The 19,290-nt window shown below is 40.2% G+C and overlaps 1 protein-coding gene across 2 annotated transcripts in view; it reads left to right on the plus strand.

Annotated features, from left to right (window-relative positions):
* Positions 1-18,344, plus strand: part of MFGE8 (milk fat globule-EGF factor 8 protein) — a 47,868-nt gene extending 29,524 nt beyond the window's left edge. The window contains exons 4-10 of one of the 2 annotated variants that reach the window (XM_018571906.1): positions 776-889; positions 3,575-3,756; positions 5,097-5,252; positions 5,922-6,066; positions 10,042-10,244; positions 16,835-16,990; positions 18,195-18,344. In XM_018571906.1, the coding sequence (XP_018427408.1) occupies positions 776-889; positions 3,575-3,756; positions 5,097-5,252; positions 5,922-6,066; positions 10,042-10,244; positions 16,835-16,990; positions 18,195-18,338 (1,100 nt within the window). In that variant the 3' untranslated portion in view covers positions 18,339-18,344. The remainder of the gene's footprint in view (positions 1-775; positions 890-3,574; positions 3,757-5,096; positions 5,253-5,921; positions 6,067-10,041; positions 10,245-16,834; positions 16,991-18,194) is intronic. The other variant, XM_018571913.1, reaches the window with a different exon arrangement.
* Positions 18,345-19,290: the final 946 nt, after the last annotated feature.

Raw genomic sequence — 19,290 nt, forward strand, 5'->3', positions numbered from 1 at the left:
AAAAAATGTCTCCCCCCCCCCCCCCTCTATTCAAGCTTGGCTTCTCCATTTTTTTTTTAATGTAAAGTAGTCCCCAAGCCCGCTCCAGTGATGGACTACTGGACTACAAGCTCAATACAACTTAGTAAACTGAACAAGAGACTGTAGTCCATCCCGGGAGCGAGCTTTGAGTGGTGAATACTTTACAACACACACAGGGACCATGGGGAAGAAAAGTAGGCACCCTCCAGAAGGAAGGACAGTGTCAGCACCAATTCAGAGATGATTTGAGGACCTACAGCCGAGTGATACACAAATAAAATACAGTTTTGTTAATAGTTAAGGTTCTTGAATGTATTTTTAAGATTTAACTCCTGAGTTTAGTGTCACTTTAGGTTAAGCTGGCCATACACCTTACAATTTATCTGCAGATTTTCTGTGTTGTCAGATGGAAAAGGTGCACCAGATTCCTCCATCTACACTTAAGTGTGTGGATGGAGTAATCTCCATCTGGGCAAATCTGTTGCACTTTTTCCATCTGACCACAGAAAATCTTCAGATAAATTGTAAGGTGTATGGCCACCTTTTAGATAGACCGATGTTTGGTTGCACAAATCATCAAACTTTATTTGTGACTATATGAGGTTATAGAGCACATTGATGAAAGATTTGTGTGAAGATTATTAAGCATAGACATTTCCACTGTACAATAAACAATAGTTTTCTGGGTCCTTGCTTAACTTCGTAGGTTTTATCTGAACTTGTATTAAAGTTAATTGCCCTTCTTATTTCTTAGATAACAATCATTGTTCTTCCTTGCCTTGTAAAAATGGAGGGATTTGCAGTCACCTTGACAACGATTACAGCTGCAAATGTGCATCACCCTATATTGGGAAGTCCTGCCAAATTCGTAAGTAGTTTTATTATCGTAATTAAATTCTTATTATTATTGGTATTGACAGTATGGTAAAGATTTGGATGGTCTGTTTATTATACTGGCAGATGCCGGCACTGACCTCCTAAGATTTTTGTAGGTTCGTGGGAATAGATTTATCACATATATAAACTCTGTTAGAAGTGATTTTCTGTGTTATCACAGATTATTTCTCTGTATGGTGAAAGTAAGAGTAGATACTTGAAGGGGACCTTTTACCCATATCTTTAAAATTACAATAAACACACCTTTAGAAATGTTTAGTAATGACAATCTACAAACAGATACTTCTAGATAATTGCCGGCTTACTATTCTTCGCATATTCTTTTTTTCTTCCCCCTCCCCCCAGTTTTCTGGCAGTGGCCATGTTTACCAAGGGCAGATTACTAGATCTCTTTTTTTACTTCCTGAAAATCTGGCACGTGTGACTAGACATGTGACCATGAACATCATCTCAGGGGAGGAAAATGCCTTTCCCTGAGATCTCGTGAGATTACAAGGCAATCCCAGTGTGCATTGCTTTGGCAAACTGAAGTCATTTTGCCCTTCCAAAGCAGGAAGTGAATGCTCTGCAAGTGTAAGTATTTCTAAATCAGAGCATTTTATACCTGACATGTCTATGTTATTATTAATGATCATACATAGAGGGATGCATTGGTAGAATTTGATTTTTGAGTGTAAAGGTCTGCTTTAAAGCAGAACTCCGTGGAAAATGTTGCTTAACCCTTGCTGTGGGGCTACCCCCGCACTGCAAGGGTTAAATGCTCATTTTTGTCTAAGTTGAAAAATAACAAACTATTATATTCACTCAATCCTTGGAGTTGGCATGCTCTTAGGCCTGTCCCCGGAGCCTCCCCTCTCCTCTGCTGCAATGATGGAATATTCTTTGGCATCCTTATGTCCTATACACAATGAGGGGAATTTATCAGAACTGGAGCAGCTGTACATGGCAACCAATCGGCTTTTCATTTTCAAATTTTAATTGAGCAAACTAAAAAGAGAAGCTGATTGGTTGCCATGCACAACTGCTCCAGTTTTTGCCTTCTCCAGTTTTGAAAAATTCCCCCCTATGTATAGAATGTGATGACTCACTGGACCTTTAGAGTGCTGGAGGGGGGGGGGGGGGGGGGGGTGGGGTGGAAGGGACCGGTCTAAAAGCAAGCTGGCCCCAAGGAACGGGGGAGTGAAAGTTTAATTTTGAACCTAGACAAAAATTACCACTTAAGCCTTGAGGGGCTGGCTCTATTGCAAGGGATAAGAAATTAGCCGGAGTTCTGCTTTAATAAAACCCTACTGATAGCTGGAAGCTCCTAAAATATTTTCAGGTTTTTGGTGCACCCTGTGCACATGAAATGACCAGAACCGGGATTATGGAATCATTTAGTCAGTTTGATTTCTTTGCTGTCATGTTCCCTACGTAGAAATGATTTTATATTAATTTCATAGGTCAGGAATGGCTTGTCAGTCAGTATTAACAAGGATGCATTTCTTAAATCTGTTTCATTACATGATTCATTATTGTTTCTGAAATGTCTAGGAAAGTTTTTCCATGCTGCTTAAAAAAAAAAAAAAAAAAAGTCACGCTGTGATTTGTGTGTCAGAGTGTCTAACCTGCAATCTTAGGTTTTATATTCACTTACATAAACCAAATATGCTTTAGACACACCTTTTTATTGTTTAACAATTTTAAAGTAAACCTGTCATTCGAGAAATATGGTGTCCAGCATTTGTGAGCTGCTTCTAAAAATGAATGCTAGTTGCCTGGCTGTTATGCTGACACAGTGACTTTAGTTATTTGTATTTCTGACCCCCAGAACAAGTGTGCGGGCCTACAAAGTCAGAGTACAGTCAGAAACCTTTACCTGAATAAAGCTGGGTATACACTAGTGTATGGATTAATCTCGTGTGGCGGCTTTTGTATTTTGACCATCCTGTAAAAATAACTGTGACTGCATCTGATTGGATGCACAGGGCTGTTCAGCTGACAATTTTATGCCCGACTCCATCAATTTTTAAATTGAAGAATGTTGGGCTGGAGGTGGCAGACAGGGCTATCCACTGAATGAAATCCACCAATGTAAAGCCAGCTTAGCTGTTCTGGGTTAAGGTGGCCATGCACTTTACAACCATCGCAAGACCTTAGTCTTGCGATGGTTGTAAAGTAATTTAAAAAATCGTACGATCTGCCCATCTTGGGCAGGCAGATCGTACTTGCGATCATCGCAAGCCCGCCCCCCTGAGGGGTGGGCTTCCGATGACCGCAATGCTGAACGGGCAGTGCGGCATTGATCTTACGATCATGCTAAAAACCAGTACGATTCTCGGCTGGTTTTCTAGCATGCTCCTTAGACAAAAGACGTGCGACCGTACAGTACGTCTTCCATACACATTGCGATTATCGTACGATCGCGGGATTTCCCGCGATTACCGTGCGATTATCGCACAGTGTATGGGCACCTTTTAGAGACTCAAAATACTAATGCTGGAAGGTCAAACAAACAGCTGGGCAATTAGCATTTTTCAGGAAAAGTCTGTAATTCCTACATCTGTTTTACTAATGAAGCATAAGTAATGAAGGTGTTTTATGGTTCTAATTCTCCACTTTTTATGATTAACATGTGAATCCCGTTCTAATAACACATTTCTATGTATTTGTCTAGGCTGTGCCAATGCTCTGGGAATGGAGGGTGGGGCAATAGCTGATGCCCAGATTACATCGTCTTCCTTGTACCATGGCTTCCTTGGCCTACAGCGGTGGGGGCCGAACCTTGCCCGTTTGAACAATAAAGGCATGGTTAATGCGTGGACTGCAAGTAGCAATGACCCACACCCCTGGATTCAGGTATATGACGATCAAGAAAAATAAACCATTATGCCACCAGTTTGTTCTTACACACGCTGGGTTCAGAAGGATTTCCAGGCAATTTTCCACCCAACTGTCTATAAAAGAAAGATGACATACATGCCTTGTCCACTTTGTCACCACGTACCATGAAGCAGTTGGCTTGCTGCACTCTTTCTGGCCCCAAGATCACAGAGTGACCACAGGGCATCCAATTTGAAGCCTGTGTGCCTGGGGCCTTTTTGTCACAGGATCTATATCCCTTTTTGATATCTTTATTTTTGGAGAAACATTGATCTCTAACATGTTAGTCAGTTTAAGTGGACTTTTGAGATAAGTTTAGTGTGAGATTAGTTTGAACTGTACCTTTTTTTATTTCTCTGTGCACGTCCGTATGAATGCATGGTACACACGACTCAAACACGTCTCAGGTATGTCTTTAGACTGGCCCTAAAACTGCATGCAGAAGGAGCAAAAACTTTTCGTTTTGTTTAAGGCTACATTCACACTAGGTGCGATTAGATGCGTTTCATATGCATTGAAAATGGTTTTGTAAATGCATATAGATGCATCTAATGATTTTCAATGGATCTATTCACACCTTGTGTTTTTAGATGCTTTTATCTGCAGTTCAGCTGCGTTTAGAAAAAATTAGATGTTAAATGCATGTATACGCAAGATGCATTTATTTGCTGAAATCTCATTGGCTACTTCAATGTAACTTTTCAATGGACAAAGGTCAGATGTATCTAAACACGTGTCTAAATGCGCATAATTGTAAGCATCTAGAACATTCTTCTCTGAGGACAGTGAAATCTATCTAATGGAGCCCCAGATTGCACTAACCCTTCTCCTCCTGCATCAAAAACCGTTTTGGCTGGACATGCACTTTTTAAAATTTGTTTTTTTCCTGCCACCCAGTCTGTATTTGCCACAAATGGGTCTCAGTGTTCTCTGTAGTCCTAAAATCACAGAGTGACCACAGAGAATCTAATTTTGAAGCCTGTTTGTCTGGGGCCTTTTTGGCACAGGCTTTCTAACCCTTATTGATGTTTTTCTATAATTTTCTTTTTATTGGGGGAAAACTATTTTAAGGATACCGCAAATGTACAAATAAGAGTCATCTCGTATGATCCTCATATAATCTTGTTTCTGCTTTATCTACTATTCAAAGCCTGGTTAGGACCAATAAACCAAAACAAATCTTCTGTAAAAAAGGTCATCTTAGAAAAGGGGTGAGGTTTTAGGCCCCAAAGCTTGTGTGCCTGCAGGCTCCATTAATGGTGAACTGTGCCATCTGATGCGGTGACTTCCTTTTTTTTTTTTTGTCCCCTGTGTAGGTGAATCTGTTAAGGCAGCTGCAAGTTTCTGGAATCATCACCCAGGGAGCCAGCCGGATGGGAAAAGCAGAGTACCTGAAGGATTTTAAATTGGCCTACAGTGCTGATGGACAAGAGTTCACCTTCTACAAGCGTGAGGGTCAGGATAAAGACAAGGTAGGAGCTGACTAGTTGCTGTGACCGATATTTTGCTAATTATCTAGAAATGTAGTGTATAGCCAATAGTGTGTGTGTGTGTATATGTATGTATATGTGTGTGTATGTATGTATATGTGTGTTTGGGTGTGTATTAGGGCTGCACCGATACTTTTTCGAGTACCATTACCGATACTTGGCATTTTCACGAGAACTACCAGGGTTGCAGCTGGGACCTGGCTTTGGTGCTCCACCACTGTTCTGAAATCATTAGTTGATATTGTTTTAGAAAAACTGTCACATGACAATAAACAAAAATTTATCAGTACTTGTATCTGTGAGTACTTGGACAAGTATCAGTACTTGTACTCGCAAAACTGGTTTCGGTGCATACCTTTTATTTATAAGAAAAAAATCATACATTAAAACAGAGATGTACAAATCCCAGGAGCTCCGTGTGCTCCTTACAAATGACAGCTGCCTCCTAACTTTTTAATTTTTCTCTAGTCTTTGAGCTGGAAAAGTATCTGTACTTGTACAGAGTAATGTACTTGGTATCGGTGCATCCCTAGTGTGTATGTGTGTCTGTCTCTCTCTCTCTCTCTCTCTCTCTCTCTCTCTCTGTGTTATAATAGCTAAATAGCACTATAGACTGACTCTAAATACTGTCATGTCTGTTTTTCCTTCTAGATTTTCCATGGAAATAGGGACAATGAGGGTCGAAAGGCCAATATCTTCAGTCCTCCCATCACTGCCCAGTATATTCGTGTGTACCCTGTGACTTGTCACAGAGCCTGCACTCTGCGTTTCGAGCTCTTTGGCTGTGAAATGAGTGGTAATATTTTTTTTTCTTAAATTTTAGTTGTTTGCTTTGCTTTTCTTATTTGCATATGGCTTGAAAACCAAGAAGACTTGTATCGCTTTGCTCAAATAGTACAACCTCTCATAGCTTCAGTCTTATTCTCACAACACCTCATAGTGGTACACGTGCTGCGCTCAGCCTCATGAAGTTTTGCTAAGCTTAGAGGAGGTCATTAACCATACAGATTATGGTGTGGAGAGACTGAAGAAATAAGAATTGGTAAGTAGCACAGTAAAATGTTCTTATAACAGTAGTTATTCACATATCTTATCTGAGGACCGCTGGCATGTATACAGTAGCTTTGTGGTTCTGGATGTACATTTGGCTGTTGGGGTGTAAAGGAATGATTTGCATAGCTCCACCCACTGCCCTCTAATGAGGAATAAGCCCCTCGTTTTTGGAATATGTGAATACCTTCTGTTCTAAGAAGGCTTCACTGTGTTACGCACTGATTCAGTTGGAGGGCTTTATGGTTTCTTTAGCATCTTTTTGGCCATAATCTGTGTAGTTATATTGTTTTGTTGGGTCCCAAACCCTACTCTGTAGAAGCCATGATTTCCAGACGCTGCACTGATAACCAAGCAGCCTGAAACAGCTGTGTGGAATAAATAGCTCTATATTATTAGCAGGGCTCGAAAAATCCACTCGTCCACTCGTCTGTGACGAGTGGACGGTGGAGCCCGACGAGCAGCTTCATAGGCCATATTTACACTACACACCAGTGATGTCTGGATGTGGCCAAAACGGAATGGCTTTGCCCACTATCCTGAAAGAGGACTAAGTCTCTTATTTTTGGAATATGAGATGAAGGGGTCATTAACTGCAATATTTTACTGCTTCTAGTTTAGTCTCCGGTTTTTACTGCTACTAGGGGCTATATTGGTGAGCTTTTCCTGTCTTGGTAACAGCAGTTTTACCAGGGAGCGAGGGAAAGTCTCCAAAAGCAAACTGCCTCTAACAGAACCCTGGAGAACTCTGTCCAAAGCAAAATAAATGTTTTGGCTTGACGTACACTTTAAATGTGGGTTTGTAAATAATTTTTTTCTTTTTATATGGTCAAATAAAAAAATGTAAAATGTTTCAATTTTTCAGTTAAGTAAATGCAAAATATTGCATTTTATATAGAACATTCTAGTCAATAGCTTATATTGCCACAATATCGTAGCCCATGACACCCCATTGTGTATTGAGTAAAGGGACACTATACACTGTAAATGAATACACCGTAAAATTTTATTGGAACTTATTTTGCACGCAAGCAAACTTTTCTGTTAAATGTATTTATTATCAGTATTTATATAGCGCCAACAATTTACGCAGCGCTTTACATACTGCACATTCACATCAGTCCCTGCTCTCAATGAGCTTACAGTCTAAGATGTGAGAGTCCCTATCTCACAAATATACACATTAGGGCTGATTTTGACAGGAGCCAATTAACCTTCCAGCATGTCTGTGGAGTGTGGGAGGAAACCAAAGTACCCAGAGTTACGCCATGCAGATAGTATCCTGACCAGTTAATTCACATATCTTATTGGGATGATCCACAGCCAATTACTGTTCTATTTCGCTCCAAGATTTGTGGAAGAGTAACAGAGGGGGCCTAGAACAGTACACATGCCATCCCCTGTTTTATCATTTTATCCATTTGTTTTTTTTATATGACCAAAGAAAGGAAACAGCCTCTGCTTTCTTGAGCTGTCTGCCCATACATATATGATAAAGTACCAGCTCACCTTTTTGACTAAGGCCTTAAAAGTTTTCTTTCAATAGAATGTGTATGGAATATTTTTATTTTTTTTCCTCATCCACAATCTGCTAAATGTATTTGAAACCAAACACTGACAATGATTCAGCAACATAAAACCTGAAACTCTGCTTTTGATCTTTTGTTGTTGTCATTCCCTGCATCGGTGTCTCCATCTAATGGTGCATAATACAATTGCACAACACTATCCTTTAATCAGAAGCATATGCACTGGGTAGTGATCCAGCTTAATGCCGGCTGAGTCAGTGTGATGATATGTTATATGGAATTAGAACCCACATATTGAGAAATCACACACTGCTATATTTACTAAACCATAACAAGTGATTCAAAGAGGCGGAGGCTTAGTTACGAGTTTAATTGAATGCAAATTGATGTATTATAGTAAAGGAGCATATCAAATGTTAATTTTCCTAAATACATACTGAAAATTTAGTGTTACCATTCAACAGTATTGACTGTATCTACTACTGTAATGAAAAGCTTTTTTTTCCCTTTTTTAGGCCTCATTCACACTCGGTGTGCACACCCATGAACAGCTGAGCCCGGGAGGGACAGGCTGCTGCACATGATTGCTCGCAGCAGCCTGTTCTTCTGTATTTGAGGACGCGGCTGTATGGTGTTATACGGACACCCAAACTGCACATCTGTGTGGGTACGGGTGTCCGCACTTGGACGCAGAGAGGATCCATCCGGTCTGCGTCCAAGTGCGGATACCCATACCCGTACGGATGACCGCGTAGTGCCGCGTCCTCCCATAGGGAAGAACAGGCTGCTGCGTGCAATCACACGCAGCACCTGTCCCTCCCGGGATCGGCTGTTTACAGGTGTGTACCCCCAGTGTGAATGAGACCTTAGAGGAGTTTTTAACTTTAGGAAGAAAATTTTATATTTTAGCTTTTCATCTTTTATATTTACATTTATCACTTTGAGACAGCTTCCATAGCGCAGAATCTTTTTATATTCAGAAAATTAACAACTACATCTGCTTTTGTTAGTCATCCATGTCATTCAGTCTTGGTAAAGGCATTATTATTCTGTGAGGCCCTTTCTTCTGTAAAAGGTGTATTTCCTGGAAGTAATTGACGTAGTCCCTTTTTTCTATTATAAATGGAAATTGTACTGAATTTAAGGTGTGTTTTCACTTTTGCAGCCAAATTGGGATAACGCCCATTTTATATTCATTACATGTTCCCATTCATATTGCATAACTCCATAACTGAAGTTTTACCATTTTCTGTGATTCAAGGTGGAGGCTTGAGCTGGGTAGAGGCAATAATGAGAGAGATGATGTTTATTGAAAGTAACCCTGCCTGAGTGAACCACCCAGCGACAGGAAGTATGATTATTCTTACAATCATCAGCTATAAATAAAGGAGAGCCTGAAAAAAGGGAACTAATGCCGCCCTCACATCTAAGGATTGGCAAGGTGCAATATATTACATTTTTCTTCTTGGGTTTAGATTACTTTAAGGCCCCGTTCACACTGAGCAATTTGTCATGCGTTAATTCCGCGATATCGCGGCTATTTACCGCGCGATATCGCTCTCCAATGCTTGGCAGTGGGGCAAAGGGTCCTGCTGTCGTGGGTCGTGCGTCAGGACCCTTTTTGGAGCGGATTTTGGCGCGATTCTAGCTTGCTCAATGCAAGCATTTGCACGATATCGCGCAAAATGCAAATCGCACGACAAACGCGTGATTTGCGCAGTGTGAATGGGGCCTAAAAGTTAATAAGATTATCACTAGGAAGTAGGAAATAATGACCACGTCAGGTGTACATTCCAAGAAAAGCAAGTAAATAGATCTAAAAAAAACAGGTACCAGAGAGATGTAAGAAGCTGTCAATTGGTTTAACTCTTCAAAATCTACCAAAATAATTTCAGTTTTGAGTGGACTGACCCATTACTGGAATTGTTGGACACCACATAGAGTATTATCTTCTTCTGGCAGTAATGGTGCCAGTTGTTCTGGATAGGCATTCCTCCGTGATCTCCAGCTGTTCTACACTTAGGCATGGTTCCAGCTATTGTCATCATAAAATTACTGCTATGCTTTATTTGGTAGAGGCTACTTTTTTAACTGTCATGTTTTTACTGCTTTTGCTCTATATCACGCCTGCATTGAGCTTGTAATGTTGAGCACTCCTTCTTCCCATCCTCTTGTAAACCGTTGTGTTACAGTATATTTCAACATGGTAGGTTGCTCCGAGCCACTTGGAATGAAATCCTTCCTGATCCCTGATAAGCAAATTACAGCATCCAGTGTGTTCAAGACTTGGGGAATTGATGCATTTACCTGGCACCCACACCTAGGCCGCCTGGATAAGATAGGGAAGACCAATGCCTGGACTCCCCTGGAGGATAGCCAGTCAGAATGGTTGCAGGTACGTGGTGTACATTGCCCAGCTGTACCATGGACACTAGAGGTTTTTGTAATACACAAAATTCATTATGCACCATTTTTCTTGTCAAGGAGCGAATGGGGTCACCTTCTTATCTAACATTTTAATAAAACTGAAACTTAACAATGGAACACAGCCTTTGGTATAAAGGTAAACAAACTATACATTTGTTTAAAGACTGCTATAGCTTATTCAAACCCCCAAATATTTTTTTCCCACTTGTGAAGTCACTTGAACTAATATGTGAAGATCAAGGGACACTGCATGTTAAAGAACTATTTTATAACGTGCTGCAGCCATGAAATTGTTACAATGTATTGGGGCTTGTTCACACCAATTGTGCTGCGATCCAGAGCGGGAGCTGCTGGAACGCACCCCAAATGCTCTCAAAACTTCTCCCTTTGTTCTGGGGCTGGAGGGGGCGTGGCGGTGCATTGAAATCAATGCCACCGCCCCAGTCCACGCTCCCCTGCCCGCAGTGCGACTGGATGGGTGGCAAAACATTCCCTGCAATCCGTTCCACTGCAAACGTGAAAAAGCTCAGGGGGAAGTTTGGTGCATTATGGAACAAGAAACCGTGTATGCATACATTACCTGACTTTCTTCACACAGGAGCCCTGTCTGCATTCGTATAGGCTTTACGCAAGGTGGACTGTCTCTTTAAGGCTGTAATTGTTATTTTATAAGCATGTTAAAATAGGGATGCCTTCACGCCCCTGCATTTTGGTGTGGTGCATTAAAAAAAATTCAATTTTTTTTTTTTTTGGTTCAGTGTTGGTCAAAATGCATCTTCCATTGTGATGAATGATAATGCGCCTAAAACACAGCACACATAAAATGCATTGTACTTCTCATAGCCTACGGCTCCGTTCACATCTTTGCCATGTGGGTGCTCGTGTGATGCTGCACGCATTCCCGCATTGCATGTTACAGTGTTAGGTGCACTGCAGTAAAGCACCTAGCTATTGCATTTGCATTGCACCACATTGCATGGTAACCTATTACCATGTGATGTGGTAGGCAGCCCATTCAAAAGGCACCACAACATAACCTTTGGGATGATGCATCTCAAAGATGTGAATGGAGGCTTTGTATTCTCTGTGGCCAGTCAAGTTTTGTTAATCAGTTGGTGTTTTAATTTCTTTATACCACCCAAGACGACCTTTGCACTTCCACTCTCTACATTCCTCCTATGCAGTTTGCTGGAGGTTACACTGTATTTCCTCTTGTTATCATTAACCTAAATAAATAACTTGTAACCGTAATGTGTTTGGTCACCATGTGATAATAAGTTACAGTACGGGTGAATGAGCAATGAATGTATATACTTGTGCTGGGGGCTGTGCTGCAAGATGACAGGATAATTGATCAGGGGAACGTCTCTTATATTGTATACAGAGGAGATGACCGCATAATTGATCAGGATAACGTCTGAAGTGTGATGTGCCATGAATGGCTTCCAACTGTATGATCACAAGCCAGAGTTTATGTAGGAAAGGGCAAGGGAAGTTCCCTAAATGACCGCTTTAGTAGTTATAGCAATTAAGTCTTTCAGCTGTGCTCGGTCATGTTTACTCCTAAGCCGTTTCACACACATAAATCATGCGTGGTAATCCGCACTCCTTTTCCCAAAGACAAGGGTATTTCTCCTACGCGCCTCATATCTGTGCTGATCTATTCATTTCAGTTACTGGGTGGCCTGTAAAAATACAGTGGAATATTACAGCACAATGTAATAGCGTAGGAATCCTCAGTCATGTCACATCACATTATCATTCACTGTTTAAATATGTGGCATTGTTTTTAGGATTGGCGTCATCGAAGGGGTGTTCAGTAGTAGCTACAGACACTTGTGTCACGAACAGGGTTATTTACAATAGGGTGAAGAGTTTGGAGAAGGCAGGAGAAGGGAACAATCTAGGACAACATAGCTGATTTGGAAAAATTCTTTCCTTCTCTTCTCCAAACTCTTCACCCTTTAGTCAATATCCCTGTAAATGTTTGAACCAAAAAGAGGTTTATTGAAACTTTTTTTTATACTAAGGGAAATGGTCTCACCATGTGCTTGGAAGGTTTTCATGTGCTCACTTGTTTGTTGTACTTAGACAATTGCGTTTTTTATGGTGTTATGAATAATCGTTATTAAGCAATTGATCTATACAGTGCACCCCGCGGTTGGAAGGAACAGCTGTAAGTCTAAGGCCTCATTCACACCAGGGCGGAAGTGTTTCAGCATGATTTTTGAAAGGGCGCTTTTGGGCATTTTTAATCACGTTTCAGCACTAAAACTTAATTTAAAAAAGCCCCAAAATGTGATAATCAGCGTGTGTTCTTTGAAATCTACCTGGAAAAAGCGCAAAAAAAGTAGCTCGGGGAGCATTTTAGGCAACAGGCAGTTTGGATCGTGCGGAGCCAAGTGCTTGCATGAACGGTTCCTGTGGGAATGCATGGGATTGTTCATGTCAGCGGTTCAGCGCGGACAAATCCGGGCGACCAAACCACCCTGGTGTGAATGGGGCCTTAGATGAATGATGGTTGCTTATATTAAATGTCACTTTGGACTACACGCCTTATTCCACAGCTGCCATGCTGCAGCTAAAGGTTTGCATCTTTGAAATAAAGATTGCAACATAAATGCAACACTTAAAATCTTAAGCTATTTGAAATTAAACAATTTTTCAAAGCTCTGCACAAAACACCGAGCTTTTTAGTGATACCACCCAGTGTTGTGTGTAAAATATAATTTTGCCCGGAGTGTGTCTTTAAAGTGTATACAAACCCTAAGAATGGACTTCCCATATTTGCTCTTTTGGGCTGTTAAGTATGCAATTGAAAGTATTTTGTTATATAGTATGTTCAATAAGTGCAAAAAGTGCCGGTTGATTCGTCCCAAAATGCAGTGAGCTCCTGGGCACTCTGCAGTGTTATTTCAAGTGATATCAGCCCTGCACAGTTCAACTCTGTGGACTATAGAACACTTCCTCACTATGTTATGGAGATAAGTAGAGGGGGGAAGTGTTCTGTAGTCCTACACAACTTGCTGTCCTAAGGGGACAGCCCTGCTCCTGCATAGATACAGTACAACAAGTAATCATTTCCACCTTTTGTGTGTTACTGGCAGGATCACCAGGTGCAAAAAACAGGTCTGGTAAGCTGCAATAAATTAAATTTGTGCTCTTGGATTTAGATACACTTTAAAGAAGAACTCCATGATTTTTTTTTTTAATTAATCCTTCCAGTGGGACTACCTCCTCACTGCAAGTTGTAACTGCTCATTTGTGTCTAGTTTAAAAAAAAAAAAGCAGAGATACCCACCCAAAGCTCCGAGCCGGCTTCTTAGACCAGTCCCTGGAATGTCCCTCCCACTTTGCAGCGTTCTTATTCTATACTGTAAATTATCACATCTATACACTGTGCATGGATGCTGAGGAACATTCCAATGTGCTGCGGAGATTGTTCACTTCTCCTGTCTTCTCCAAACTCCTCACCCTTTTGTGAATAGCCTTGTTAGACAGTTTACTGTATTTTATTTGCCTATGGAATACACTGCCTGGCTAAAAAAAAAGTCACACACTCTAATACTTCGTTGGACCCCTTTAGCTTTGATTACTGCACACATTGACCATGGAATCATTTCAATAAGCTTATGCAATGTCAATTCATTTATTTAAATCCATAATTGCGCTAAATTTATCACCGAGATCTTTAGTGATGATGGGGGAGTCAGACCACTGCATAACATCTTATCCAGCACATCCAAAAAAATGCTCAATCGGGTTAAGGTCTGTGCTCTGTGGTGGTCAATCCATGTGTAAAAATGTCTCCTGCTCCCTGAACCACTCTTTCACAATGTGAGCCCAATATGCTATCAGGAAGAAAAAATCCATTGATGGAGGAAACCTGATCACTCAGTATATTCAGGGAGACAGCTGACCTCAATTTTTGGCCATATAACTTTTCTGAACCTAGACCTGACCAACTGAAGCAACCCCCATAGCTGTTACCCATTTACTTAGGAAAATTCAGGTGGTGACTTTTTTTAGGTCAGGCAGTGTAGTGCATATGTTGCTTTTTTCTAATTGTAATATTTCTGTGATGTGTCTTTATGTTTTAAAGAATTATTTTAGGTACACACTGTAATAGTCCTACTTGTAGCATTGTACTGGAGGGCAAAAGCAAAGTCCTTTTTTTGTCTTCTCGCTGCTCCAATACTTTTTTATGTAGTTGCTCTGCCTTTTATTATTAGCACGCTTTGTATAATTTAGAGCTAAATCCTAAAGCATTTCTTGCTTTACCATGAACAGATCCTGTTTACAGATCAATCAGATTATATATACGTTATTGATTGAGTCCTTTTGATGAAATGATACGTGGCAGGAAAGGTCCGAGGACATTTAAGACACTGAATCCTTCTATTGGATCATCCTGCCGCTCATGTTCTGCTCTGTCATGTTTTCATTCTCTGGTGATTTAACAGGCTGGGACATGTAGAATGTATAGCTTGTAATCTCTTTGTTTATTGAATGGATCATTCATTATGAGGAAGAGCACATCTCACTGACAGCTCATGGTTATCTGGATATTTTATCATAGGCCGTCTACATTGACATAATCTAGAGTGAACAGTAGTTACATCATGCTAGATGTAGAACATTGCCTCATTCTGTGGCATTTTAATGTCTCCAGGATTTACTTCCCATACAACATTACATCTCACAGATAGAGCCACTGCTGGTTTGTTAGTTTATTTCGAGAACATGAAGAGAGCTTATTTGATCACAGTAGATGTCATGCATGGAAGTCAACCAGCTACACAACCATAACAATAGATAATGACATTTTTATTAGATACGGAAATACGACTTAAGTCACCGAAAATAAAGTTGATGATATCTCGGCCTTTGTTGTGATTAAGAGACTCTTTGATATGCAGACCCCTCTATGTTTTTATGCATGATGTTTTAATTCTCTCCATGGCCGAAAGCAGCCCCGTGTAAATAAGCCATCACAGTGATGTTCAGAATGCTGTTTCAGCTTGAAAACAGATGTTATCTTTATGGCCCTTGGCTTGTTGTGTTAGGCTCCCTAGTTGAGTTTTGGTTTGTTTTTACCTTTCAATACTTAAATGTGACTTCTAGATACCTGCGTGAATTATTTGGCCCTCCAGTCATTTTTGTAATGTATTTTTATCTGCAGAGTAATGTCGTAAAAACTTCAGTGTTTCTTTTTAGTTCAACAAAGATTCTGGCATCTGAATCATCCATACAAAGCCCTTTTTATGATAATGGCCAGGAGGGTGCCACTGGTCAGCATTAAAAGACTTAATTAAACAATTTGTAGCTTTTTTTTTCTATTTTCTTTCATCTCGTCTGGTTATCTCTGACATCTATGAATAAAATCAGATTCCGAGTATAGAGTGGGTGATGAATCTGGTATGAGAAGTCACGATACTGTAGTGCGTTGAAAGGGCACGTGTAGAACTGCATGATTGTACAAAGGTTTTTTACAGTATACATGACTATTCACCTCTATGGATAAATGAAGCTACCATTCAAGCAAAGAGTGGTTGAGCACAGCCTTGGATATGGGCAGTTAAAAAAAAAAATGTAATTTTTTTCATTCACCAGTATGCATAGGGAACTCAGAGCTATGCATCTCTGGTACACATAGATACCAGAGGGCAGGCACGATCTGAAAACCCTGACACCTGAATGGGCTAGCATCATCCTTCACATTAATGATTGCCTTGAAAGGTCATATGTTTAGTCTTTTAACATGGTAGGGGTGGACAGTCACCTCCTGTCAGCTTATTGGAAATGAGAGGGGAGAACAGTTTCAGTTGAACAAGCTTTCCTAATCTGTTTGATTTCCATTTCCCTCCAAGAAGCATGCTGCAGCAATAACTGCAGCTATCTCATAGACCTGGCATTGTTCGAGCAACTGCCATGTTCTTGGGTACAGATATGTCAATATCTTAGAAGATCATCAGAAATGTCACCCTTCAAGAAGATCATCAGTTTTTTTATAATTATTAACAGTATTTATATAGCGCCGACAATTTATGCAGCGATTTACATACTGCACATTCACCCCAGTCCCTGCCCTCAAGGAGCTTACAATCTAAGGTAACTAGCTCACATGCACACAGGGCCAATTTTTAGACAGGAGACAATTAATCTTCCAGCATGTCTTTGGGAGTATGGGAGGAAACCGGAGTACTTTAACCCATGCAAGCACACAGAGAACATGCAAACTCCTTGCAGATACTGCCCTGACCACTTACTTTTGCCATTCAGAAAAAACAACATTTTCAGTTTCATTTGCATGCAACAATTTCATTAAAAATCACTCCGATTTTTCTACTAGATGATGAATAATATGCACTTTAGTAGATCACATTACCCGAATGTGTGTGTTTTTGATAAGTGTGTGTATTTATTTCTCTTTATTTTTGATTAGTGTGTTTTATATATTTTCTGCAGGACTTAACTTTTTGGTATGTTGAAAATATAGTATGTAGATGAATTAAAAATACAACTGTACATGTGAATCACTATTCTGCTTTTCAATAGGTTGACCTCGGATTTCCTAAGAAGATCACAGGAATTGTGACACAGGGCGCAAAAGACTTTGGAAATATTCAGTATGTTGAATCATTTAAAGTGGCATACAGTGACAATGGCTCCACCTGGACTATATATCAAGACAGCAGGGCAAAGAATGATAAGGTACCTCCTATCTGTTCTCCCATCATGTTTTCTTTACATGCAGCTACACATATACAGGGTTATTCACAAGACGGTGAAGAATTTGGAGAAGCGAACAATCTAGGCCAAAATAGATGATTTGGAAAAATTCTCCAATTCAGCTCACTTTCCAGTTCAGCTATGTTGTCCTAGATTGTTCCCTTCTCCTGCCTTCTCCAAACTCTTCACCCTTTACTTCACTGTGAATAACCCTGATAATGTTTGAAAATACACCTGCACTTTGAGCATAATTCTATAAGCCACATCTGCTGCAAACAGGGCTGTCCAGGACCAAAAAGCAGTTTTGTGTAGTCAGATTATGCATATTTAGGCAGAAAAGTCATGTGCAGAGTTTTCATTCTTTTTTGTATATTGTTCTAAATGCAACCAGCCATGCCTTGTAATCCAATAGTATTATTTAAAGTACATTTAAAGCCTGTAGACTGTATAACGGTCTAAAGTCCCAAATCCAATAATTATGTGATGCGCAAGCCTCATAAGGTAAGCGAACATTTCCTTTATCTACCCTTAATGAAAATTCTTATTTCACATGCTCCTGCTCCCAGGCACTGAAACCCACAGTGGGAGGGTTGCAGCAACAAAGGCAGTGCTATCAAGCCAGGAAGCAGTGGGCAGGGCTAGGTGTGGCCAGGTGCTGATTGACCAGATACAGGCTTGTGAATTAGCAGTGACAGTGCTGATAGCGCACACCCCCTGCAACACCTACTTATCACACTGTAGTGCATGCAGGCACAGCTTATATGCGAGTGGTGACTCTGATTTGCATTCAGGAGCAGTGCAGTATTGTTGCCACCCCATCACAGAAAGCTGCATTAGGTGGACTTCACAGGCAGGATCAACAGGTATTTGTGGGACTTGGCAGTAGCACTAAAAATAAAATGTAAATGCAGATACACTTATAATTACGGCTGCAGTTCATATTTTATTAAATGAGAGGCTATAGTTCAACTTCAAGACCCATCTATCTATAAGATTGCAACTGTTTTTACCCTGTGTTTAGGCAAGTATAACAGATGGTTCTTGTACTATAGAGAATATTTTTTTCTTTTTTCCCTTGCATGCATGTTTGATTTAAATGATTATATAAGGTGGAAACATTTGGTTATCTGTCCATCATGCACAATTGTGAAGATTAATTCCAATTTACATGCCTATGTTCTTACAGAAATTCCTCGGAAACAGTGACAACTACTCCCACAAGAGGAACCTCTTCAATCCTCCATTTTCCGCACGTTATGTGCGCATTTATCCTCAGTCTTGGCATGAACGGATCACCCTGCGTATGGAGCTTTTGGGTTGCAACATTTAAGCAGAAGATGCTAGAAAATAATAAGATTGCACAGCAAGAGATTTATTTTCCTTAAGTTCTACCCATCATCAATTCCCTTACTTTCCTAAGCTTACCACGGTTGGGAGGCTATTATAACTCACCAGGCAATTTCTAACCTGAACTAAAGTGAAGCAGACCTAACTCATAACTAGAACCTGAGATTGGGACACCTCACTGAATCGCAAAAACTACTATAGCTAAACCTGGTGCGCAAATAGATGTTTTGGTGTATGTAGTGAATAACTGTATTATTTGCTGTACAATGTTTGTGATGGCTGTAATAACTGTTTTATTGTTTAACCCATTCAGTATTGTAAGGCTTGTGCAATGTTTTATTCTAAAGCCTAACTCTTGCCAATAGTTTTTTAAGGCAGATTGGGGAAAGGTAAAAATCTTCTGCGGGCTTGGTGCCTCTTTGTAATATTTCTTCTTACTTGTTCATAAGAAAACAGTCATGACCTGTCTGTACATTATGAACAGTACAGAAAGAAAAAATATTCTATATTATGGCTGTTTGTGCCTTCCTGTCTCAGGGGACTTTTTGTATCCTTACTTGTCCTGGTGTCTCACCCATAAGATCTGAGGCTAATTGACCCCATGGAATCACAGACCGTAATAAAAACCTGTCATTATTTGGAATCTTTCTCCTCCCTAGTTTTTAACAAAAAGTATTGGTTTGAATTATGCATTAAAAAAATAATTACAATGCTGCAGCTCCCAGTATTGGTAGAACAGCATTGGAACAGTGCAGTCCATTTCATTACCTCGGGGCAACCTAAGTGCCGCATTTACATTTGTAATGTAGAAGTGATCTGCATAGTGATAGCCTACTGTAACATGTGTTGGGAACTCTCAAAGTCATAACACAATATATTTGAGCAGTCTAGATTTAATCGTGGCACAGCTTCATTTCTCTAGAACCAGAGCTTGG

This window comes from Nanorana parkeri, unplaced genomic scaffold (assembly GCF_000935625.1).
Source record: "Nanorana parkeri isolate BGI_ZX_2015 unplaced genomic scaffold, ASM93562v1 scaffold42, whole genome shotgun sequence".
Classification (NCBI taxonomy): Eukaryota; Metazoa; Chordata; class Amphibia; order Anura; family Dicroglossidae; genus Nanorana; species Nanorana parkeri.